Genomic DNA, 26,332 nt, shown 5'->3' with positions numbered 1-26,332 from the left:
AGAGAGTTAACAGATTCACTGTCTCTGCAAAGTATTCATCTGCTCAGCCCAAGGTCAAGAAGAGCAGACAAGGTGGCAGCACAGAAAGCACAGTGGTTATGAGCTCAGGTTTCAAGACATGGTAGTGACGTGGGTGACCAGGGAGGAAGTGGGTGAAACCCTTTATTGGGAGCACCTTCATTCTTAAGAAATGGATTCTTTGTTCTCTCATTGTGATCATTAAAGTTTCTAACTGGTATGAAGACTCCTTTTCCTTTGTTCTGTTTATCTAATGCCAAAGGGGGGAGGAAGCCAATTCCCTGAAGCCTGACAACTGATGGCTGGCTGAGGTTGGTGGAGCGGTGCCCTAATGGGCCAGCCTCCAGTGCAGGAGTGCTATTAGTGGTGGTCAAGGGAGCTCAAACTCCAGGTTTTTGCACCCTGCGTCTCTTGTCCCTTTCCCTCCATTTAATTATTATTATTATTCTTAGCAAAGGAGTGCATAAAGTAGACACCAGCCCGATGATAAGCAGAACCTCCTGCTCTGCTAAGTTCCATGCAAAGCTTCTTCTCCTCCCTTGGCAGGTGCCCCCTGCAAAATGGGAATGCACCCCTAAGCCCCCGAGATAATGCTGCAGTACTAGGATTGGGTGAAAGGAACCAATATCCATTTGAAGCTTTCAGGCTGGCACAGCTTTCCAGGAGATATGGAAGCTGTAGGGCTTTGCATGATAAGGTCCCTTGAGGGACAATCCAAGTAGGTGGAAGCGGGAAGGGTAAATAGAGGAGAGAGGGAGGGAGAGGGAGGGAGGCAGGTGGAATAAAAATATACAAGGACAGGCTTCTTCACCTTACTGTCCCATTTTCCTAGGATTTAACCTAGGATGAAACAAGAAGCTTCAGATCCCCAGCTAAGATAAGATAAGATAAGATAAGATAAATTTATTGTCATTGTCCGTATATACACAGTATACACAACAACGAAAATCAAACACCCACCCAAAGACCGGGTTCACATACACATTTGCACGTATCTCCAACACTCTCATCCTATTCAGACATAATCTATAAAAACATATCATACTCCAGAATGTAACATAACCTATTAAAGGCATAACATAACCTAAAAACCTGTCTCATTCCTTCCTACTCCCTGCTTGCTATTTCTTGCAACTGGCCCTGAGATCATTATTTAGTGCAATCAGAGCTCTTGGATAGAAACTATTCAGAAGGCGTGTGGTTCGTGTTTTCATTGTCCTATATCTTCTGCCCGAAGGCAACAGTTCAAAGAAGTTGTGAGCAGGATGGGTGGGATCTCTCAGGATATTGTGTGACTTCTTCAAAGTGCGAGACGTGAAGATCTCATCCAGGGTTGGTAGTTGGAGCCCAATAACATTCTGGGCAATTTTAATTATTCTCTGTAAAGCTTTTTTATCCGTTTCAGAGCTGCTCCCATACCACGATAATATACTATAGGTTAAGACACTCTCGATGGTACTGTGATAATAGGACAGAAGTAGGTGCTGAGATAGATTCAGTCCCCTGAGCATTCTCAGGAAATACAACCTCCCCTGCACCTTCCTCACAACCATATTAATATTTGCAGTCCATGAGCTATTTCTGCTTAGCTCTGAAACAGCTAGAATTTACCACCACTTCTCTAGCCACCCCTGTTTTCTTTCCACACTTCACAGCAATGGGTGATTTCACATGGCAGAAAGTAAAGGAATCGGTAACTACACTTCTGAAGCAGAGGGTTAACCTGCTCCTTGCAATATCCTACATGTACCTGCATGACAGAGTACTTGGATGTGCTTCCTTTGGCATCTCTTAAGTGGGGCTGGGGGAAACCCCTGTCTGGAACCTGGGGCCTTCACCACTAGTCTAGTTTAGGCCCAGATTGGGGGCAGGGAGTCGACCTGACTAGTGGGCTGGCACCTAATCTCCCCCAACCCTCATGGGCCAAATTTGACAGGCAGGATCTCCCACATTCAATCACATGACTCGCAGTGGCATCAGGCAATGGGGTGCTCTGAAGTCCCAACAGTGCAGGGGACTTGCAAGCCCTTTCAAGGCTTATTCGACTCTCCCCACTCAGCTGCCTGTTGTCTTTGTCCATGGAGTTTTCTCGGCAGGGATACTGGAGTGGCTTGCCGGTTCCTGCTCCAGGTGGATCACGTTTGGTCAAAATTCTCCACTATGACCTGTCCGTCTTGGGTGGCCCTGCACGGCATAGCCCATAGCTTCTCTGAGTTGTTCAAGCCCCTTCGCCACGGCAAGGCAGATCAAACCTATCCATTCTTAAGGAAATCAGCCCTGAGTGCTCACTGGAAGGACAGATCATGAAGCTGAGGCTCCAATACTTTGGCCACCTCATGAGAAGAGAAGACTCCCTGGAAAAGACCCTGACGTTGGGAAAGATTGAGGGCTCAAGGAGAAGGGGACGATAGAGGACGAGATGGTTGGACAGTGTTCTCGAAGCTACAAACATGAGTTTGACCAAACTGCGGGAGGCAGTGGAAGACAGGAGTGATTGGCGTGCTCTGGTCCACAGGGTCACGAAGAGTCGGACACGACTAAACAACAACAACTCAGCTGCCTCCCTTGCCAATGATTGGGAGCATAAAGGCATCAGCATCCTTGTCTCCACCTGCCCCCTACCTCATATCAGATATAGGGCAGGTGGCCTTGGTTTGGAGGGAAACAGCCTCATGTGCCAAATTGGGACCCATGTTGGGCCTGATTAGGCCTATGGGCTGGAGGTTCCCAACCCCTGGTTTAGAGATTATTGACCTAGATGGAACAATGGTCTGACATAGTATAAAGCAGCTTCTTCTTGCCTATGATCTCAGCCTTTGAGAATCAGAACTCTGCAGCCCTGCCAAGTGAGTGTGCCCAAGAAATGAACTGTGTTTCTTGGTCTCGGTTGCTGGAGAGGAAATCCAGAGCGAGAGAGGCTTCTGAGCTTGTTGTCCCATTTGCAAAGAGGCTTCAAATGGTCTTGTGACCGAAACGGTATTGCTGTGTGTAGCTTACCACGCCCTTTAATCTGGAGTGATAGAATGCACTTTAAATGCTTCCTGACAGCCCCCAAACAAACCCACAGCCTTCTTAGTAAGTTCCCATGTAAGCTGTCAGGCTAAGAGAAACATTATCATTTATTTTTAAATGTCTAACAGCATTAGCAACTGTCGACTGTGGAAGTGCTCCCACCCATGTCTGATTGTGGTTTGAGAGTTATTAATCAAAAGAGGAAAAGATGGCAAGGTCAAACATGGACACCTCATTCGCACGGTAACCTGAACATATGAAGAGTCAGGATTGCTATGGATCAAGCAATAGCAAGAGAGAGAGAAAAAGAAAATGGTAATCAGTGTGCCAAGTTAGCTGTCACAAATGACCTTTGGGGACATCAGTTGGGGAGAAATCATGGAGGACATAGCACTAATTTCCCCTCCCCACATTGAGATTTGAACTACAAATTATAGGGATGTTATGTACTGATCTGAATCCTAGAACAATAGAATCCAGAATGCAGCAGTCTGATTGGTCTGAAGGAGCCACCCAATCCAGCTCCAGGTGGAAGTGAATCAGCGACCTGATTGGCCTGCAGGGGCAGCCAATCAGGCTCCTGGATGAAGTGAATCAGCAACCTGATTGGCCTGCAGGAGCAGCCAATCAGGCTTTTGGATGAAGTGAATCAGGAGCAGCCCAGAATGAGCCAATCACGTGGGGCCCATTGTGTAAATAATGTATATATAGCCAGACATTTTGGAGAAAGTTTCATTCATTGCTACTATGAGCTGAATAAAGAGCATGAAATTCACACTCAACTCCAAGTATATTTCAATGGAGTTCCATGATTCTGTCTTGCAAAATCTAAAACACCGTGGGAGGAGGCTGGTTCTCTGTCTATCTGTTACATTTATATCCCACCTTTTCTTCAGTGAGCTGAAGGTGGCATGCATGGTTCTCCATTCCCCTTTTGTGCCCTCACAACAGCGCTGTGAGGTAAGTTAGGCTGCGAGACAGTGACTGGCCAAAGACCACCCAGTGAGTTTCGTGGCTGAGTGGCAACCTGAACCCTGGTCTCCTTGGTCTTCTCGGCCTTCAACTCCCATCATTCCTCATGTTATTGGACCAACTCCCATCAGCTTGGCCAATGATCAGGGATGATGGGAGCCGTAGGCCAACATCCTCTGGACGGCAGCACGTTGGCTACCCTTCTGCCCTAAAGTTTCATTGCTGGCCTATATTATGTCCAGACTCCAATGGAACTCTTACAAAACAGCCGAGAAACTCCTGAGTGGCCAAATGGGGACAGTATCAAACAGACTTGGTGTCTGGCTGAGGAACAATGGAGACAGAAGTGCCTTCTGCCTAGGGGAAGGGCAATAATAATAATAATAATAATAATAATAATAATACCTCACCCATCTAGCTGGGTTTTCCCAGCCACTCTGGGCAGCTTACAGCATATCTAAAAACATAATAAAAACATCAAACATTAAAAACCTCCTGATACAGGGCTGCCTTCAGAAGTTGTGTAATTCTTTATCTCCTTGACATCTGAAGGGAGGGTGTTTCACAGGGAGGGTGCCACTACCAAGAAGGCCCTCTGCCTGGTTCCCCGAGGCGGACCTCTATGTCTGGGCTGAGTGATGGGGGTGGAGACGCTCCTTCAGGTATACTGGGCCAAGGCCGTCTAGGGCTTTAAAGGTCAGCACCAACACTTTGAATTGTGCTCGGAAACATACTGGGAGCCAGTGAAGATCCTTTACAACAGGCTTCTTCAACCTCGGCCCTCCAGATGTTTTGAGACTACAATTCCCATCATCCCTGACCACTGGGCCTGCTAGCTAGGGATCATGGGAGTTGTAGGCCAAAAGCATCTGGAGGGCTGAGGTTCAGGAAGCCTGCTTTAGAACCAGTGTTATATGATCCCAGTGGCCACTCCCAGTCATCAGTCTAGCTGCTGCATTCTGGATTAACTGTAGTTTCAGGGGTCACCTTCAAAGGTTGTCCCACATAGAGCACACTGCAGTAGTCCAAGCGAGAGATAACTAGAGCATGCACCACTCTGGCGAGACAGTCTGCAGGCAGGTAGGGTCTTAGCCTGCGTACCAGGTGGAGATGGTAGACAGCTGCCCTGGACACAGAATTGACCTGCGCCTCCATGGACAACTGTGAGTCCAAAATGACTCCAGGCTGTGCACCTGGTCCTTCAGGGGCACAGTTACCCCATTCAGGACCAGGGAATCCCCCACACCAGCCCGCCTCCTGTCCCCCAAAACAGTCCTTCTGTCTTGTCAGGATTCAACCTCAATCTGTTAGCCGCCATCCATCCTATAGATGAACCTTCAGTATATAATCCATTAAAATGTGGACCACACGTCTTTGACTGTCTAATGGTCTCGCTTGAACCTCTCTGCCCGCAGCTATGATGCCTCTTGTGCCTATCACTTGCTGTCCTGTTATGCATGCACAGGGCTTAAAGACTTAGAACTGTGTCCCTGCCACACCTCCTTAACCGAAAGCACATGTGCAATATGTGCTACCCCGTCACCCCACGTGCGTTGGTGGACGCACTCTGCTGTTGCTGCACAGCCACCTTCAGGCTATGCATTGTCACTGTCCAAAGGCCACTGGCCCAGATGGTTTTACAACATAACTGCAGCGATCTGTTTGTCCTGCCCTTTACACTGATGCCTCTGAATTTTCACAGAGTCAGCAAGTAGCACAACGAAGCTCTCACATCTATATCAATGCAAGTTGTTCTTGTTTATGGTCATGTTAATGGTGCAATAAATCTTCAACTAACCTGGGAGACTTAAAAAAAATAAAAAATCCAAAGTTATCTCTAGGGGACATTACTGCTTCAATCCCACCAGGAACCTTTGCAACTTCAGTTCCACTTGGTAGCTTTGTACCTTCACAGTAATCTGTACCGCTTTGAAGAGTGAGGCCCAATCCACTAGGAATTTATTCTGGACCATTGGAATGAACAGGATCTGTGCCAGGGGCATAGGAAAGGAGGGGCGGTCTGCCCCAGGTGCCATCATGGGGGGGACACACACAAATGATCAAAGAACAATTACTGCCATACCAGGGCGGTTCATAAAAAACTTTTTTTTAAAAAAAATGCCTGCTCCAAAGGTCTTATCTTACTACGCTAGGGATTATATAGCTACATATGAAATTTCATTCATATCAGTTAATATCTTGACCCTCCTCCACGAAAATAGCTGTTTATTTGGCCGTTTTCCTGTGTTGTGAAGGCTGAAATTTCAACAAAGCATGTTCCTTTGCTAGACTTTTTTTGGGCACCTGCTAAAAGCATTCTTCTTTAGGCAAGCATACCTAGATGCTTAGGTCCTGCGAGTTCTGCATTGGCTCCCAGTACGTTTCCGAGCACAATTCAAATTGTTGGTGATGACCTTTGAAGTCCTAAACGGCCTCGGCCCAGTATACCTGAAGGAGCGTCTCCACCCCCATTGTCCAGCCCGGACACTGAGATCCAGCGGCAAGGGCCTTCTGGCGGTTCTCTCCCTGCGAGAAGTGAGGTTACAGGGAACCAGACAGAGGGCCTTCTCGGTAGTGGCGCCCACCCTGTGGAACATCCTACCTTCAGATGTGAAGGAAATAAGCGGCTTTCCTATCTTTAAAAGACATCTGAAGGCAGCCCTGTTTAGGGAAGTTTTTAATATTTAATGCTGTATTGTTTTTAACACTTGATTGGGAGCTGCCCAGAGTGGCTGGGGAAACTCAGCCAGATGGGCGGGGTATAAATAATAATTTATTATTATTATTATTATTATTATTATTATTATTATTATTATGCTTCCATCATATGCATTCCCCATGCCCAGAAATCTAAGTATCAGGAATGAAGTTATCCTCATTAGCTTGAGGACTGGTGCCTTAATTTTAGCAACAAAAGCTTTTAACTCTTGGGAAACTCTGCTCAGTTCAGCAATCAATCCATACACCTTTCAGTGCATGCTTCTGTATGTATTCCTGTGCATATGTGGGCTTGACCCTCGATGATTTAACTGTATTCTCTTATCACATTCACTATGTGGTCCCTGATTGGCTAGGATATTGTAGCAAAAGAAGCAGCCACCGTGTTAAAGATAAACTAGTACAGAAGCAGCAGCAGAGCTGGAGAATGATGGCTGCAAATAGGCATGGAAAAGCAACGGATAAGGTCCCCCCCCCCCCCCCGTACCTGCACCCCTGCAAAAAGGACTTTTTTTGCATATTCTATTCTGAAGGCAAAAATGTGCTACAGCTCTGTCTTAATGGGTGTTTAAGCTGAAATAGCTTCTGTCTGAGGGGGGAGTACAACAGGCACCAACAGAAATTACAGAGTGGCAGTGGAAGATCTGGAAATTGGCAGAGGAGACACGTGCTGTGATTAAAATTACAGATTCCCAACTAAAGTTGGTAAAGTCCACTCAATACCAACTTGAATTGCAGTTGCTTAAGAAGATGTCCTGTGAACAGGCCTATGTTGCTGTTTGAATAGTGTTTTTTTTAAAGTGATCGTTTCAATTATTGTTTCGTACCATTTAAATGACATTTTATCATTGTACACCGCCCTGACGTCGCAGTATATAAATGGCAGTATATAAATACCTTTATAAATAAAGATCGCATTCAGGCTCTGTCAAGTCCAGGATGTGGACCACGAGTATTGATTTGTGTCTTTATTGTTGTTGTTTTCATGTTGTAATTTTATAATACTGAAGAGAGAAACTGCCCGCTTCCCCCTTCCCAGCCTGTCCTATAAATGGACGAGAGGGATGCGGGTGGTGCTGTGGGTTAAACCACAGAGCCTAGGGCTTGTCAATCAGAAAGTTGGCGGTTTGAATCCCCGCGACGGGGTGAGCTCCCTTTGCTCGGTCCCTGCTCCTGCCAACCTAGCAGTTCAAAAGCACGTCAAAGTGCAAGTAGATAAATAGGTACCACTTCGGCGGGAAGGTAAACGGCGTTTCCGTGCACTGCTCTGGTTCACCAGAAGCGGCTTAGTCATGCTGGCCACATGACCCGGAAGCTGTACGCTGGCTCCCTTGGCCAATAAAGCGAGATGAGCGCCGCAACCCCAGAGTCGGTCACGACTGGACCTAATGGTCAGGGGTCCCTTTACCTTTTTACACATGGACGACATATGGGAACTGGGATAGAGATGGTGGTGGACAGGGGTTAATTTTCCTGCCTCTGCCCATTGCAGAAAAGGAACTGTTCCATTTGCTACACTGGAGACTATTGTGCAAAACCTACTCCGAGGGCTACAAGAATGAATGCACATGAGCATCGCCTTTGGGTGAGGAACGCTGCTCCATTATACTTCAGGTGTAAAAATAATGGATGCCTTGCAACAAGCCCCCTTGCAGCCCTCTGCAGAAGCAGGTTGGGCTTGCAGAGCAACTGTTTCGTTTTTCCCTCATGCTGTCATTGTTTCTTTAAGCTGCAAGTGTACAGTCCGCATTTATCAGCAGCTCATAAATAACTCTACTGGAGCCATCGGGAGTCAGCTCTTGGCAGAGTTTTGGTTCTCTCTGTGCCCGCTTTACAAAATGACTTATGCAGACAGTGGCGTAGCGTGGGGGGTGCCAGGGGTGCCGGCCGCACCGGGCGCAACTTCTGGGGGGGGCGCGCTCGCTGCCTCCGGAATCGCCCAGAGCCTCATGGCAGCGGCTCTCAGCGCTCGCTGCGGAAGGCGCGCCAGGCAGCCCCTCCTCACCGACGGGCAGCGTTCGCCTGCGGGGCTCGGCCAGCGCGCAGGGCTGGCCGCATGGAGTTGCCGGGGAGCCGCCGCCGCCTGCCATGCCGCCCTGGCTGCTTCAGCCGCGTCCGACAGCCGGCTCGAGGCTCCTTCCGGCCAGGTCTCCCGATGGGGTGCTGCGGGCGGAGGCTTCGGCACCAAGCGCCACGCCGCCCACCCGCCCCGACGGGGCCCGCCCACCCGCGCCGGAGGCTGGCCAACCCACTGGCCCCAGAGGCGCCCCCTCCCCGCGCCAGAAAGAAGCCGCGTCAGGGCTAGCCGGGCCGGGGAGGGAGACCGAGAAGGCTGCGCCGCAACGCCCAAAGACGCGCGTCTTGGCGCAAAGGGGCCCACGGCACCCAGACGCGGAAGGGACCCTCTCCCCCTGACCCGCCACTGAACTGCAATTCCCAGCTCCCTTGGCAAATCCCAGTGCCCAATCCCCATGCTTTATTTGAGGCAGGGGTCCTTTAATTGCAAAAACAACACCACGGAGGGCAGTAGTCACTACGAAATTTGCCCCAGAGTAGAGCCGTCAGTATTAATGACCATGGTTAGGGGTTAGGGGGCGCAAATTACTTGCCTTGCCCCGGGTTAGGGGGCGCAAATTACTTGCCTTGCCCCGGGTGCTGACTACCCACGCTACGCCGCTGTATGCAGACAAGGTTGAGAGCATGGCTATTGCCTTTGGACATGGCTGTGGCTTGCTAGGTGTTGCTGAAGTCCAATGGCCATCATCCCTGACCATTACCCATGGTGGCTGGAGCTGAGCTGAGCAGCAGCCATTGTTGGCTGATGGGAAGTGGAGGCCAGCATCTGCAGGTCCACCCATTCCCCGCTGCTGGCTACAAGATTGATGGTCAATGGATTTAAAATAGCTCTCTCTCTCTCTGTGTGTCCCCCTTTGTTCAAGCATTCTAAAGCATCCAGTATCTTCATTCCAACATCTCACATCAAATCCAACACACCTTCAGGCATTTTCTTGCTCTTTGCTTCAGGAGGTTATTCACCCCGTAATCCTATTATGACGCTGTGGAGTTCCAACAAGTATGTACAGAGGTGGCAGAAGTAAGGCACCATCTGCATTATAAATAGCCATGGTTTACCCCAGAGAATCCTGGGAAGCTGTTATGTACTGAGTTGAATAGGATCCAAACTGCAGCAGTCTGATTGGTCCTAGAACAATAGGATCCAAATTGCAGCAGTCTGATTGGTCCTAGAACAATAGGATCCAAATTGCAGCAGTCTGATTGGTCCAAGAACAATGCAGCAGTATGATTGGTTGGCAGGAACCACCCAATCATGCTCCAGATATAAGTGAATCCACAACCTGATTGGCTTACAGTAGAATTCCAGAATTAACCAATCATGTGCAGCCCATTGTGTAAATAATGTATATAAAGCAGATACTTTGAGGGGACATTCATTCATTCCTCCTCACCACTATGAGCTGAATAAAGAGCATGAAATCACTTTGCGACTCTGAGTATATTTCAGAAGCGTGGTTTGTTAAGGGGGCTGAGAATTGCTAGGAGACTCCCTATTCCCCTCATAGAGCTATAATTGCAGAGTGGTTTAATGATCAATTGTTAGTTCCCGGGGAACTAACAATGTCCCCATAATTCACAGACAGTCTCCTCTCCATCTCCTCTCCCCTTCGGTACCGTGGGACATTGTGTGTGTCTGACATCATAAAAAAACACCACCACCACCAAACCACATAATTCTCTTTGACAAGGAAAACAACCAGTGCAGGAAACCCTGAACCAGATTGTTTCCATAATAATGGGTAATTCCTTGACAACTTCCTGGCTATAAATAGCTCCTGCTAGATTGAAGCAAAGTTACTGGACACACAATTGGTCATGCTGAGCTGATGACACCTCACCACTCACTTCTCTCACTCCCATTTTTGTTTCCATAGAGCATTTTAACAGGGGAAAACAGTAAGTTTGGATCTCTCCAAATCTCCTTATATTGGTCCCCAAATAATCTTGGAAAATTCTCACTTGTTTACAGAAGCTGGTCTGGCAGGAACCCAAGGTCACTGAACATAATATACTTTCACTGAATACTGGCAGATCCCAAACTTGAAGGGGTTCTTCAAGAGTAAGAGGGATCTCCCAAGATCTGCTAGTCTAACCCGCTGCTCAACCCAGCAAATCCAGGGATAGGGCATCTCCAAGATATGGCTGCCTAATATTTGCCTGAAGACCTCTAGAGTTGGAGAACCCACCAATCTCTAGGTTATGAATTCCTTTGTTGAGCTGCTCTTACCACCCTAATGGACAACTAAAATTCCAACCTCCTTCTCTAAGCCCATTAGATTCGTCCTGTTCTCAAGGATCACACCGAACAAGTCTTTGCCCTCTGCTGTATGATAGGACAGTCAGGTATTTGCAATGCAGTGAAGTCTCCTGGCCCCAAGCTTCTCTGTTTACGTTTGACTGGCCTTTCAGGGCAAGAGCAAAGCTGAGCTACAAAGATTCAAATGCCTGTATTTGGAAAGTCAAAATTAAATTCCCAAAACACAATAACCACCATTTTCCATAGTAGTTAGTTCATAATGAAGAGTCCTGCCGGATCAGATCAAAGGCTCATCCTGTCCAGCTTTCTGAACCTACAAGGGCCAACCAGATGACTATAGGAAGCCCCCCATCAGTGCAAACTCTGGCTCATGTTCCCCAGTGACTGGCATTCAGAGGCGTACGACCTCAGATAGATTCATTTACTTTTTTACATTTGTACCCTACCTTTCTTCAGCCATGGAGCCCAGGGTGGTGGGCATGGGGTTCCAGGCCCTGGTCAGACCCAGATCTGCTGAACCTCAGCAAGATGGTGACCTCATGTGCCTTCAGAGCATACCCTGGGTGTATAATATGACAAGTAGGCAATGAAAGTCTTAATCCACAATGTGGCAGCTAGACTGATGACTGGGAGTGGCCCCACCTCTGCTACAGTGTGATGGGCTGGTGTGTTGAGAAACTTTCTTCAACAGAATGCTTGGAAGAGCAGTTCAAGAGAATCTCTCTGTGCGATTTATTTTTTTTAAATGGTGATAAATTAGACACTCCAGAAGGTAACACACTATCAGAAGTATTTTCTTTTTAATATAAAACAGCAAATGTTTTAAAACAGGTTTATTTTCCTCTCCCTCCTCTCCCCTTTGCCTTGCCCACACCAATAAACATTAGGAAGGCAAGACTTGTTTACATTTTAATAAAATTAAGTTACTTGGTGCCACTTTCTATTATAGTCTTTATTGGGAAGTGGAGTAAAATTGCACACAGGGGAGTCATAAAAAGAGGGGAGTTGAAATCACTGTGAACAAAAGTATAGATTCTGAGATTTATTTCTTTAAAATGGATCATGGGGAAGATAGATACCTCCTCCTCCGAACAGAGGTCTGGGTTTCTTCCCGCTTTCGATTGGTGCTGGTAAAATTTGAAAACTTTTTGAGAGCAAAAAAGAGACCCATAGAGTCAGATGTGTCAAGAGGGAGGCAAGTGGCCATATTCAGTTCAAATGGTGCATCTTCCATGGAAAAAGAAGCCAGCATTTAGAAAACATAGACCCACATTGATCACCCAAAGTACTAAGGTAGGAAGGTCCTTTTTTTTTGCCTGCTATCCACTGACGTCATGGGAACAACAGGTTCATCTGCTGCCTGCTTTCAATTTTAAAAATGGAAGACCAGTTTCCTAGGCCAGTGCCAGGGCGCACCACGAGTCTTGGCGAAGAGGAACGCTTAGTCCCGACTGCTGGGTCATGGTGGCCGCAGAGAAGGCGTAGTCCTCTGGCTCGTACTTGAACTGGGTGTGGCTGTCAGCCAGAGCGTCTTCAGATTGGCTTGGACCCTATGAGGATTTGCAACAAAGAAATGAATGGGCTTGGTGTCCCCATTAAAGGTGAAATTTCTATTGCATTGGTTGCTTTAACCCCTACCGTAAAGACTAAGATGTTTAACACGGGTCAGACCTCCAGTCTTCCTGATCTCTGCAGCTCCTGGCTGTATACACAAAGAATGGGAAACCTGTAGCCCTCCAGATATTGTTGGACTACAGCTCCCATCACTCCTGAGCAGTGGCCATTGTTGGCTTGGGCTGATGGGAATTGGAGTCCAACAACATCCAGAGAGCCACAGGTTCCCCGTCCCTGACACACACCCTTCTTTATGCCTCCCTGCTTCTAGTTTCCCTTTCAGTGTTTCTCAAACTTGGGTCCCCAGCTGTGGTGGACTACAACTCCCATCATCCCTAGCTAGTAGGACGAGTAGTCAGGGATGATGGGAGTTTGGTCCATCAGCTGGGGAGAAACACTAAACTCTTGTATTCCTTCTTCAGGTCTCCCACTCATTATTTTGCAGGACTCATCTCCACTCCCATAATTCCTTTGGTCTACTGCCCCCTTTTATAGACCTCCATTTTTAATACAGGCCTTTATTTCCGTTCTGGCCTGCCATACATTAAGATTATGCCCAATTTCTAACTGGCCCAGGAGACTCTGAAATTACGGCAGCTTGGCCAATCGCTGCTAGAGGAGTCCATCATTATCATCTCCACCAGCAGCACAAAATCCATGAGCATGCTACATATCATATCATTTGTCAAGATACACTGCAGTTCCCATCATCCATTTACCTGGGAAGCTGCCACGATCGACTGCCCTGGATATTGCGATGTTACTGAGGGTTCTGTTTTTAAAGTGACAGTGCTTTCAGAATTTGTGATGGAGGAAGGGGAATTGGTGGTTGAATTGGTGGACCCTGCAAGATAAAATGGTTTAAAGAATACATACATTAATGGAAGTGTGAAGCAGAAGCAGATTCCATTATTATTGCTAGTTATAAGCCATATGATTTATTCATATTTCCATCTCCTTCAAACTTCTGACATCTGTGCAAGGCCCCTGAGACCAAACATTTGCTTCTTTCTCAGGAGTGAGGAACTGTCAGATCCAGGGGCTGAATGTGGCCCTTGAGGGCTATCTATTTGGCCCTTGGGACCCTCCCTAGACCCTACGCCACCCCATACTTCTCACTGGCTCTCCTCTGCGTGTTACTTGAGAACTTTTGCCTAGATGTCACATTTTCTGGAACTGTGATAATGGCTCTTGCTTTGGGGATGAAGGATGAAGAATCTAGACTACTGTACAAAGGCAACAATCACATCCATTGCTTTCCTTGCTTTCGCCTCTGGCCCCTACCATCACTGCATGTGGCCCCCAGAAAGCTCCTGCAATGGAATACAGCCCTCAGATTGGAATAGGCTCCCTACCTGTTGTTTTATCCCATTACCAATAGCAAACTCAACCCACTGAGTGCCAATCCTTTTGCAGCCAAAACAGTACCGTCCACACACAAGAGGAGCAGTCCCCAAGGTTTGCACAAATAGAAAATACTTTAGAAAATCTTAGAAGATCTTAATGGGGATGACAACCCCAAATAGCCAAACAAGAACCAAGCATTTTAATTTTATTACTTATAATTTAATCTTAATTTTTATAATTGTCATCCTTCAAGCTCACCCTTGCCCTTAACCCTTATCCTTTGTTATCACAGAGGGTCCAACTAGTCAGCCAGCAGAATCATAAGAAATAATTCTTTCTGGGTTGCATCTCTTTGGACTGTGGGTTTGGCTAGGGTTGGATGTGTGACAGGGTGAAGGTTAAACACAGAGAGAAACCTTGGCTGAACTGTGGATCACACACAGAGAGAAAGATGAACTCTCTGTGTGAACACATGGGCTGGATCTACACACGGGGACGACGACGCTATAAATAAGTCAGAAATTAAATTGTTACAAGAAAAAAAAACCCTATGAAAAATCGCAAATAATTTCTTTTTGCTCTCCAGCACCATCTGGTGTTGGATCTTTATAATGCATTCAAAACACTGCTGTTGTTTTTTGTTGTTTTTACTAATGTAGCTGACTCCATAGTGTGTATGAACTGTGCGAACACTTCATGAATTCTGCTTCACAATGGTAGACATCGAAGGATCAAATCATGCAGATACTGCCTTCCTTTCCTTAATTCTGCAGTGTAGAAGGTTGGATTGCAAGCTTTTTTGAGCAGGACAGCCCTGCATGCACCGAGACGGCATTTATTTTATAATTTACTATTATTACTGATACCTGTTGAGGATTTTCCTTTGGTGATATTTTTAGGTTTCCTCTTCCTTGTCTGGATGCTTTCTTTTTTCATTGCCAGAGGTCTGGGTACCTTGACATCAAAAAGAGGAAGAATCGTCAGTACCGGCTTTGACTTGCTTTTCTGCAGAGCACTCCAGTATTCACTTTATAGTCACTGTATCTGTGCAATGCACATGGTGTCCTTGTCCTTCAAAGGGGTTCATTTTTCTCATTGGCAGTCCTTGGGCTAGTAGATGCATGAGGCAGAGTATTTGGAGAACCTTACGACAGACACACACACCCATATTTCCTCCAGTTTCCTTCCTACACTACTGGGTTAGGAGAAATAGCTGTGGCTGATGACTACAGTATTTTTACTTCTTGAACAAGGACAGTCTTCCGTCTCTGGGACAGGTGAAACCTAGGTCCACATTTTTGAAAGACGCAAAGTACACTGGCACAGGTTCTGGCCCGGTGGCAGATTCCACTTCTGAACTAAAATCAAAATGGTGCATAAAGCCTTAGACAGTTTAGGACCCCGGTTCCTTATAGACTGCCTTATCTCATAAGTACTGACCCACACCCCAAAATAGTTGTTTGAAGCCTGTTCTCTCAGTGCCCTTTCCAAGAAAAGTTTGGAGGGGAGCAATGAGAGAACAGGCCTTTTCAGTGGTAGCCCCTCAGTTGCAAAAACACTCTCCCCAGGAAGGCAAATACACGTTTCTTTCTCAAGTATTTGGGAACTGATGGAGACCACTATATTGTGCTGCCTTTAGGCAGTACTTGTCCATCCTGTTGTTGAGCAGAAGGGTTTTTGTGTCTGAGTCTTTTGTGAACTGACTTTTAGAGTCATTGTTTTTAGCTACATACAGGCCACTCTCAATTTGTGTGTGTTTGATGCACACATGCTGTCCATGGAGGCGCAGGTTCATTCGGTGTCCAGGGCAGCTGTCTACCAGCTCCACCTGGTACGCAGGATGACCCTACCTGCCTGCAGACTGTCTTGCCAGAGTGGTGCATGCTCTAGTTATCTCCCGCTTGGACTACTGCAATGCGCTCTACGTGGAGTTACCTTTGAAGGTGACCCAGAAACTGCAATTAATCCAGAATGCGGCAGCTGGACTGGTGACTGGGAGTGGCCACCGGGACCACATAACACCAGTCCTGAGAGATCTGCATTGGCTCCCAGTATATTTTCGAGCACAATTCAAAGTGTTGGTGCTGACCTTTAAAGCCCTAAACAGCCTCAGTCCTGTATACCTGAAGGAGTGTCTCCACCCCCATCGTTCTGCCCGGACACTGAGATCCAGCGCCGAGGGCCTTCTGGCGGTTCCCTCATTGCGAGAAGTGAGGTTACAGGGAACCAGACAGAGGGCCTTCTTGGTAGTGGCGCCCGCCCTGTGGAACGCCCTCCCTTCAGATATGAAGAAAATAAGCAGCTATCTTATTTTTAAAAGACATCTGAAGGCAGCCCTGTTTAGGGAAGTTTTTAATATTTAATGCTGTATTGTTTTTAATACTTGATTGGAAGCCGCCCAGAGTGGCTGGGGAAACTCAGCCAGATGGGCGGGGTATAAATTATTATTATTATTATTATTATTATTATTATTATTATTATTATTATTATTGTTATGTTCGGCACCGGAAGGAGGAGGGCTGGGGCGGACAGCTTAATGCGCTCTGCCAATGCATGCGCTGACCTGGAACGTAACTCCGGCATAAATTGAGGTGTGCGCGCCTGTATTTATTTCTGTATATTGTACTTGTTTCTGCATTTATTATTTCTTTGGGGCTTTGTGTTTGAAGAGACACATGCACAGAATACCAGGCTAATGAATACAAGCTCCTTACCCCATGCAGTTTCATGTATAATCCACACGCGTTGCAGACTGGCTCCCCTTCTGCATTCCGTCTCCAGAGCGTAGTGTTGGTCGTATGGCAGTTAGTGCAGCAGAGACCGGCGCGTCTAGAGGAGGACTGAAAAGGAAGAAATATATATATATAAGTGGGGTGGTGCTGAAGTGATGCTGCATTTGCATCAGGCAGGAAATGATCAAATCTGAGATAAAGCCCACTTCCTAGAAGATGAGGGGTTGATGTGACATCAAATATAAACATGTCTAATTGCCTTTTAAAGCCATCCAGGATGGTGGTCACCGCTACCATCTTGGGGGAATGAATTCCATAGCTTATAACTACGTACTGGGTGGAGAAGGTAACTGAATATTAATGGAAAACTATGCATTTTTTTATTAAATGTGTTAACTGTTGAAATATACAGGGTGAGTCTTTTAAAAGAGGCCTTGTGGAACATGTGTACTCTATATCCACGGGGCCTCTTTTAAAGGACTCACCCTGTATATACCGTATTTTTTTCTCTGTAAGATGCACTTTTCCCCTCCTAAAAAGTAAGGGGAAATGTGTGTGCATTATGGAGTGAATGCAGGTGGGAGGCTCTGCTCAGCGCTCCCTTTAAAGAGCAGCGCACACACTCCATGCGCTCTTTAAAGGGAGCGCGGCTCTTGGGGGAGCCTTAGCTGTGTGCTGCCTCCCCTGGGCAGCGGGATGAAAGCTGTCCTGGCTTCTGGGATTCAGAATATATTTTTTCTTGTTTTCCTCTTCCAAAAACTAGGTGCGTCTTATGGTCTGGTGCGTCTTATAGAGCGAAAAATACGGTATACACACACACACACACACACACACACACACACACAGAGTGAATGAGGGAGGGAGGGAGACAGAGAGAGAAATAACCCAGTGGTCTTCCTCGCACGATGGTTGTGTAAACAAGCAGAATAGTAAACAATTACAGTGCAAGAACTGACAATGCTAAGGGTACCTGGATGAGCTGAATCTCCTACCACTACTGCCCACGGCAATTCTCACCAGCCCCTGGTGCCTTCTTCAAGGTGTGGTCATACATGTGCCCATGTTCATGAAGAAAATTAAGAGATTCTCTGGCTCTGTTGCAACCCCTTCACTTTTAAGGGCTTCAAATGAGAAACTTTTACGAGTTAGAATTATGGAGCCCAACTTGTTCCACTGCTAAGTCTCTGACCCAAACAGGGAAACATATTTTGACTGCTACATGCAATCAGTGGTTCCATGTGAAGTTTACGATGATTTGCTGCACAGATGCCAGCGTGAGAATCATACCACTGGATTTGTGCCTGGTGAAAACAAGTACTCATCCTTTCACATGAAAAGTTAGCCCGCTCTCTCTCTCTTGAGAGCCAGTGTGGTGTAGTGGTTAAGAGCGGTAGTCTCCTAATCTGGGGAACCGGGTTCGCGTCTCCGCTCCTCCACATGCAGCTGCTGGGTGACCTTGGGCCAGTCACACTTCTTTGAAGTCTCTCAGCCCCACTCACCTCACAGAGTGTTTGTTGTGGGGGAGGAAGGGAAAGGAGAATGTTAGCCGCTTTGAGACTCCTGAAGGGGAGTGAAAGGCGGGATATCAAATCCAAACTCTTCTTCTTCTTCTCTTCTTCTTCTTCTTCTCTCTCTCTCTCTCTCTCTCTCTCTCTCTCTCTCTCTCTCTCTCTCTCTCTGTGTGTGTTTAGAAGTGTTTTAAAAATATCCAGGAAGCTTTGATGGCAACCAAGACAATCAAGGGTCTGGAAACTGAGCCTTATGAGGAATGGTTGAGGGAGTTGAGTATGTTTAGCCTGGAGTTTGTGGACTCTCCTTCCTTGGAGGTTTTTAAACAGAGGCTGAATTTTTAAGCAGAGGTCTGCCGTGGATGCTTTAGCTGAGATTCCTGCATTGCAGGGGGTTGGACTAGATGACCCTCGGGGTCCCTTCCAACTCTAAAGTTCTATGATTCTGTGATGAGGGAAGGCTCTCTAACCCTCCACCCCAAACTGGCAGCTTGATATCGTGTAGTCCTGCAGCAGATACATCTTGCAAACTAACATACTCTCACTTTAGGTGCTTCAATAATATTTCACAGCCTTAAAGTATCAGTTCTTCGTGAGCATCACCCCATCGCCTTGGAAATTACCCACAATGCAAAAAAACTGCGCATCCGTTTGTTTTGCTATTAAAAACTTGGTCCCCACAAATGATGAATTAAGTGAAGGGGAGCAGGAATCAGAATGAGAAGTACTGCAAAGATCACAGTGGTGACCGGCATTTCAGGAAGACATAGTGGAATGACACATTTTAGCATTCTGGTTGTGAAGTTCCTAAATGCTCACCCACACGTTTGTTCTCCATTTCTAGGCACAGGTTTGGGCTTTCCAGGTCCAGGCCTGAATGTTTTGTGTTTGTTTTCTCCCACTGCTTTATATAATAATATGTAATATGGGGTCATCCCTCCTCCTCTGCCAGGTCACGTTCTACAGCGGCTACAGCAAAAATGGCCAATGCTACAGACCTCAACAAAATTATTGGTTAAACACTGTGATCACGATAATGAAAAAAAGTGTCGACGGATCACAATATTGTTAATTAAAGTAAAATCAACTAGGACTGTAAGGATTGCTGTGATACTGTTTGATCAAACAGTGGCATGGCTTCCCCCCCTAAACAAAATCCTTAAGAAATGCCATTTCTTAAGGGTCTCCTATCAGCTATCAGCCCCCTTCAAACCACAGTTCCTAGGATTCTTTGGGGGTAGCTATGACTGTTTAAAGACATATAAGAGTGATCGAAACATATGGTGTGACTGTGACCATAGCAGATGAGCCCTGGAGGAAAAGGACTACTCTTCCAGAAGAGAAACAGTCAGATTACAAATTCTCTCCAGCATTTGGCATTAGTGGTAAAAGACTAAGGTCTATTTTGGTTGTCAGGGAAGGAGGGAGGGAGGCACATTTGTTGCAAAAGCTCCAGCATTATTCTTACTGTGCTTTTTTAAAAAGAGAAAGTGAATTCCTCCCCCCTCTTCCTATGCCACTCTGCCTTTGCAGAGCTTTGACCTTGGCTAGGAAGTTGTTGACTTCAACATTGCGCCCCGATGTGTTTGTTTATACAAAACCAGACCGAGCCCTTAAAACAGAAAGTCCACCCCAGACTGCGCTCAGCAGCCAAATGCAGCTGATAAGCTTTTGGTATCGTGGACTTTGTAATGTGTTTCATTCAAAGCACGCAGGAAAGGCTCGTACGCAGCCTCAGCTACAAAGCCAGAGGACTGAACCAAGATGGAGTGTTGCACCCAGAATCACTGTGGCTCGAACGACACACGATACTCAGCTGAACAATTATTTTCTCCAATTCTTTATATGGTTGACTCTACACACACACAAGTGTTTGTGTGAAAGGCAGCTCAACTATTTTGTACTCTGGTGTAGACTTGTTGAATGTTACCTGTGAATAAATGCGCCAGTGTGCAGCTCAATGATTTGCGTGCACAAATTGTACATCTGTTGATCATACTGTGTGAGCACCCAAGGAACAGCCATGGGTCCATGCCCCACATTCGGCAAAAGATGCCTGCATTGTAGGGGTTTGGACTAGATGATCCTCATGGTCCCTTCCTATGAATCTGAGGGAAAGAGATGGACAACTCTCCCCTCTGGCTAACCTTCTCCAGGCACTTTAGTTCTTAGTCAAACTCTGATTCCAGATGCATGCTTGGTTCAGAGAGGGGGCTAAGGGGAGGTTAACCAGCAATATTAGGTTAGATCTTATCTTCATGTCCAGCTACTCTATTCCGAACTTAAAAATGGAAAGCATAATGCCGGTGGTCAACAAAAGAGGTTCAAAGACTCTCTCAAAGCAAATCTAAACAAATGTAGTATAAACACCGACAACTGGGAAACACAGGCCTGTGAGAGCTCCAATTGGAGAACAGCCTTTACCAAAGGTGTCATGGGCTTTGAAGACACTCGAACTCAGGATGCAAGGGAGAAATGTGCTAAGAGGAAGGTATACTTGGCAAACCCTCACCATGATCAACTCCTGCCCAGAAACTTATGTCCCTGCTGTGGAAGGACGTGTGGATCCAGAATTGGCCTCCACAGTCACTTACGGACTCACTGTTAAAACCGTGTTAATGGAAGACAATTAAAACCGTGTTAATGGAAGAGCCAGTGTGGTGTAGTGGTTAAGAGCGGTAGTCTCATAATCTGGGAAACCGGGTTCGCGTCTCCGCTCCTCCACATGCAGCTGCTGGGTGACCTTGGGCCAATCATACTTCTTTGAAGTCTCTCAGCCCCACTCACCTCACAGAGTGTTTGTTGTGGGGGAGGAAGGGAAAGGAGATTGTTAGCCGCTTTGAGACTCCTTAAAGGGAGTGAAAGGCGGGATATCAAATCCGAACTCTTCTTCTTCTTCTTCTTACTTGGCTACGAGTGATTGAGGAAGAAGAAGAAGAAGAAGAAGAAGAAGAAACAACAGAAACAGCAATACTAGGAAAGGGCTTATCTTCATTCACCACTGCGATTAGAATTGGACAATTTGCCCACAATCTCCCCCTTTTTAACTTTGATTAAGGCAGATTCCAGGTGCACACTGACCAGCTGCCACCGTGTATTTTCCTCTCCCTTTCCAATACTACGTTTAGGGCTTGAATAGTTTTAATCCAGCAAAGACAGAGGAAGGTCATGGGAAATACCTTTGGAATCCCAAGGACAAGTCAACATTTCTGCTGCCAGGGATGTAAGATATATTCTCCAAACAACTGAAGGGGGAGGGAAGAATGTTATACTTTAAAGCTCGGTGAGTAAGAGTGGAAGGGAAAGACGCATTGGGTTGTATCCAATGCTACTCCTGCTCAGAGTAGACCCACTGAAATTAATGAACGTGACTAACTTAGGGTCATTACTTTCAGTGGGTCTATTCTGAGTTAGCTGGAGTCCAGCCACAGAGTATAAAATTAGATGAAGTGTGAAGTTGCTAAATGTAAACATAGGCAGTCTTGACTCCAACCATGAGGCGCCAGAGTTTTGCAGACTGAATCTGGGGAATGGCTGTGCGTTTTGAAAGCTTGGGCTTCCTTTATGAAACCTAAAATTGGAACCCCAAACCTGAAAAGCAGGCCAAAAGAAAAGAAAAGCAGGGAGTAGCAGTCACGTGGTTTTAAAACCTGCATTTGGATGTATTCAGAATAAAATTGCAAGTGGAAAAAGTCACATGCACACTTTCTTGCTGAAGAGAGTCTGACCCTGTAGGCATCTTCAGATGTGCTTCAGTGGCAGAATGCAAAGATCAGGCAGAGGAATGGGGAATAAGGTGATCTCATATACACACTGGCCCCAGGTTGCTTAAGACTTTGAATGCCAATAGCAAGACCTTGAAAACAGGTTGGTGGAAGCATAGGAAGCTGCCCCATATTGATTGAGATCCATTGTTCTGTCTAGCTCATTACCGTCTACACAGACTGGCAGCAGCAACTCTCCAGGGTTTCAGACCAAGGCTCCTCTCCCAGCCCTACCTGGAGATGCCAGGAATTGAAGCCAGGCCCTTTTGCAGGGAAGGTAGATTCTCTGCCTCTGAGCCACAGCTCTTCTCCTAGTACATTCAACATACTGGCAGTTAGTGGAGCAACCTCAACTCAAACAGCTCAGAACCACAATAACTCAAGGTCCAACCTAGACCCTGCAATCATCATGTGAGGTCCTTCTTTGTGTGCCTCCTCCAGAGGTCCAGAGGGCGGCAACACAAGTCGGGGCCTTTTCTGCAGTGGCTCCCTGTTTGTGGAATGCTCTCCCCAGGGATGTTTGCCTGGCACCTTCATTATGCATCTTTAGGTACCAGGCAAAAACATACCTCTTCAATCAAGCCTTTGGTTGGTTAGCATTCTCTTTCCTTTTAAATGTGTTTGTGGAAAGGGTGTTATGGGTTTGTTTCGTTCTTGTTTTTATTATGTCTTTTGCGTTTTTATCTTGTATTTTTATGCAGTGTACTACCCTGAGAGCTATGGATGGTGGTTGGTATACTAATTTAATAAACCATAAATAATAATAGGTGTTATATGTTGGCAGTAAAAAGTAAAGGTAAAGGGACCCCTGACCATTAGGTCCAGTCGTGACTGACTCTGGGGTTGCGGCGATCATCTCGCTTTATTGGCCGAGAGAGCCGGCGTACAGCTTCCGGGTCATGTGGCCAGCATGACTAAGCCGCATCTGGCGAACCAGAGCAGCACACGGAAACGCCGTTTACCTTCCCGCCGGAGTGGTACCTATTTATCTACTTGCACTTTGACGTGCTTTCGAACTGCTAGGTTGGCAGGAGCAGGGACCGAGCAATGGGAGCTCACCCCGTCGCAGGGATTCGAACTACTGACCTTCTGATCAGCAAGTCCTAGGCTCTGTGGTTTAACCCACAGTGCCACCCGCGTCCCATGTTGGCAGTAGCCAACACCCAATAGCAAACAGGCTGCAGAATTCTGCACCAGTCATGGCTTCTAAACCAGCCTTATCTTCAAGATTACCAGTGCTTGAATCACCGTAGACCAGCTAAGCTGATCCAGGAAAGATTGCAGCTGACTCACAAACCAAAGCTGGTCAGAAACATACCTAGCCACCAAAGTAACCTGAGCCTTAAGCAAAAAGCTGGGTCTAAGAGAACCCACAGACTATATTTGCTGCTTCATAGAGAATGCAACGCTATCTAAAACTGACAACTCACCGGTCTACAAGATACAGGAACCACCCCCAGCTTCCAGATTCTCTGGATGTAAACTCAAGCTTATTAAACTGGATTAGACAGATTCCTGGTAGATAAGGCTACTCACCAGGATAGCTTTGTGCCTTCAGTACTGGCAGCAGTAAGCCTCTGAATACCAGTTGTTGGAAATCACAAATGGGCAGATGGGTCTTGCACCCAGGGGTCTTGCTTGTGGGCTTCCCATAGGCACCTCGTTGGTCGCTATGAGAACAGAATGCTGGACTAAATGGGCCTTGGGCCCGATCCAGGGGGGTTCTGGCAGGCAGCTTTCCTCATGCAGGAGGAGAGAACAGTCCCAAGGTCTCTGCACTGGCATCCACTCAGTTTGCAAAGAGTTCAGAATATAAGCAGCCACCTGCTGGATCAGACCCATGGGGTGTGGGGTATGTGTGTGGGTAGGACACACACAAACACACACACACACACAGAGAGAGAGAGAGAGAGAGAGAGAGAGAGAGAGAGAGTCCAACACCCTGTTTTAACTAGTATAATGCCAGATACTTCCAGGAAGCCCATTAACCAGAACAGGAAGGCACAGCAACTGGCGTGTAGATTTTACTGACTCTGAAAATGGAAGTTCTAATCTGCCTATCAGGTTAGAAGCAAAACAGGGAGGCAAGTGCTGTGTGGAAATCAGTCTGCCCACTCACAATATCAACACTATGCATGCCAGACCACAATATTATAACTCAGTTGGTAGAACATGAGACTTTTAATCTCAGGGTTGTGGATTTGAGCCCCCCCATTGGGCAAAAGATTCCTGCATTGGACCAGACGACCCCCGTGATCTCTCCCAAGTCTACAATTTCTGTAATTCTATGATTTATTCATTTCTATATCGGAAATCTCTCCCTCCCTCTTTCCTCCCATGCAATGTGCAGAACCTCAACTAAACAATGTAAGGAATAAAATCCAGTGGAAATACAGAAATGTGTTGGGTCATCTGACAAGAAGCTGATAAAAACTGTAAATCGTTTTCATAAGGCGGCTTGCTGAAATAATCAAGAATTAAGTTGGCTTGTGAAGCTCATTTCAGACGATGCGTACTTGATTTCACTGGGAAGAGAATTCCATACCCCTGGTACCATCCGCAAGCAGAGAGAATGTGGATTTCAGACCTAAATGTGGCCCCAAGGCATTTCAATCAGAAACCATAGAAATCTGTCCAGACTTCACACCTCTTCCAGACCCTTAATCTGTGACAAGACCTCTGGCTCACCTGGATGGAGAGTGGCATGTAGGTATGTGGCCCCTGAAAGGTTGCTCATGACTGGCTCCTGGCTTGAAAAATACCCTGCCCCTGACACCTAAGACTCCAGAAGCAGTAAACACAAGAGGCCATCCAATACTAAAGACCAGACAAGGTGGATGTGGAGAATCCTTTAGTAAAACAGAAGCCAACTGAGGGTTAGCCAGACTTACCAGCCTTTTCTGGGGCTTGATGAGAGGACGGTTAATGCCATTCATTTTGTGATATAGACCACAGGCGTTGCACAGGTAGTGCCCTGTCCCATCTTTCCTCCAAAGTGGAGTGGACATCGCTCCACAGTTAACACATTCTCTGCCATCTCCGGGGAATTCCTCCAAGAACTCTGAAAGTGAAACAAAAGGTGAGATTTCGTTAGACATTCAAGTGGGGACCCAGTCCCTTCATAGCATCAAGACAAGAGACACCGTAGCACATCTCAGAAATGGTAAATCTCCTACCGTGAAGTACAATAAGTCATGGAATGGGAACGATGGCACCAGAAAGCCTATAGGCTAGGTTTTAAAACTCCTTACGGAGGCTCCCTCCAGACACCATTTCCATTGCATTCATGGCAATTTGTGCTCATGATGGGGCAGGACAATCACAAGAGATCCCACCATCAATACTGCTTGTACCTTCAATTTTGGGTGCGGTTGCCTCATTGTTTCACATCCAATTGGTGCATATCCCCTTAACTTCCTGCTGAAATCCCACAGGATCCATACCACAAATATTCTGGGTTTATTTTTGTCCCCCTTTTGGTATGCCATAGCCTCTTGGGGCAGCAGTAAAATGGTGGATTGGGGAACCAGGCAAAGGGCCTTCTCGGTAGTGGCACCCACCCTGTTGAACGCCCTCCCATCAGATGTCAAGGAAATAAACAACTACCTGGCATTTAGAAGACATCTGAAGGCAGCCCTGTTTAGGGAGGTTTTTAATGTTTGATGTTTTATCGTGCTTTTAATTCTGTTTGGAGCCGCCCAGAATGGCTACGCAAACCCAGCCAGATGGGCGGGGTATAAATAATAATAAATTATTATAAGCACTGCAACTGATGAACAGGAATAAATCCAACACTAACACCCTTTTATCGTGTCAATAATTTTAAAGGATAAACCTGCCCCGCAACCTTCCCCCAGAGAAATCCATTGCATTCCCTGGGAGTGAAAGAAGGGCAAATAATTTCAAGGAAGGGTGAACCTCGTAGAGGGCATTCCTTCCTGCTCTCCTCAAACACAGCCTTGGGTTATTGTGTGCACAAACATTTGTAAGTCGGGTATAACATTGGACTAAGGGCAGGAAGCCCAATCAGTGTGACCAAGAGACAAGAAAATGACCACAATGTGTATATATTTAACACAAGGGACTGTGCTTGGGCCCTGAGAGAGAGAACCAGTTTGGATGGGTTGGGTCTTAGGTGAGAGCCAAGAGGTTGAGAGATCTTGAAAAGAGAGGTGAGTTGGAAGGAGAAAGAGACACGAGGTACCATCAGTACTCAATTACAGTATTGCTATCAGTATATATAGAACTTTAGTTGTGATTCCTGCATTGCATTCCTGGATTAGATGACCCTTTGTGTCCCTGACAACTCTACAC

At 46.5% G+C, this 26,332-nt stretch overlaps 1 protein-coding gene across 3 annotated transcripts in view; it reads right to left on the bottom strand.

The window, feature by feature from the left end:
* Positions 1-11,834: 11,834 nt before the first annotated feature.
* Positions 11,835-26,332, bottom strand: part of GATA5 (GATA binding protein 5) — a 53,661-nt gene continuing 39,163 nt past the window's right edge. For all 3 annotated transcript variants that reach the window (XM_081011446.1, XM_081011447.1, XM_081011445.1), the window contains exons 3-7: positions 24,910-25,079; positions 16,729-16,854; positions 14,881-14,968; positions 13,387-13,511; positions 11,835-12,603 (exon numbers count right to left, since the gene is read on the bottom strand). In XM_081011446.1, coding sequence (XP_080867572.1) covers positions 12,448-12,603; positions 13,387-13,511; positions 14,881-14,968; positions 16,729-16,854; positions 24,910-25,079 — 665 coding nt within the window. In that variant the 3' untranslated portion in view covers positions 11,835-12,447. The remainder of the gene's footprint in view (positions 12,604-13,386; positions 13,512-14,880; positions 14,969-16,728; positions 16,855-24,909; positions 25,080-26,332) is intronic.

This window comes from Podarcis pityusensis (assembly GCF_964106645.2).
Source record: "Podarcis pityusensis genome assembly, chromosome: 6".
Lineage (NCBI taxonomy): Eukaryota > Metazoa > Chordata > Lepidosauria > Squamata > Lacertidae > Podarcis > Podarcis pityusensis.
Note: the sequence above shows the minus strand (reverse complement) of the source record. Positions and strands in the feature narration are given on the sequence as shown.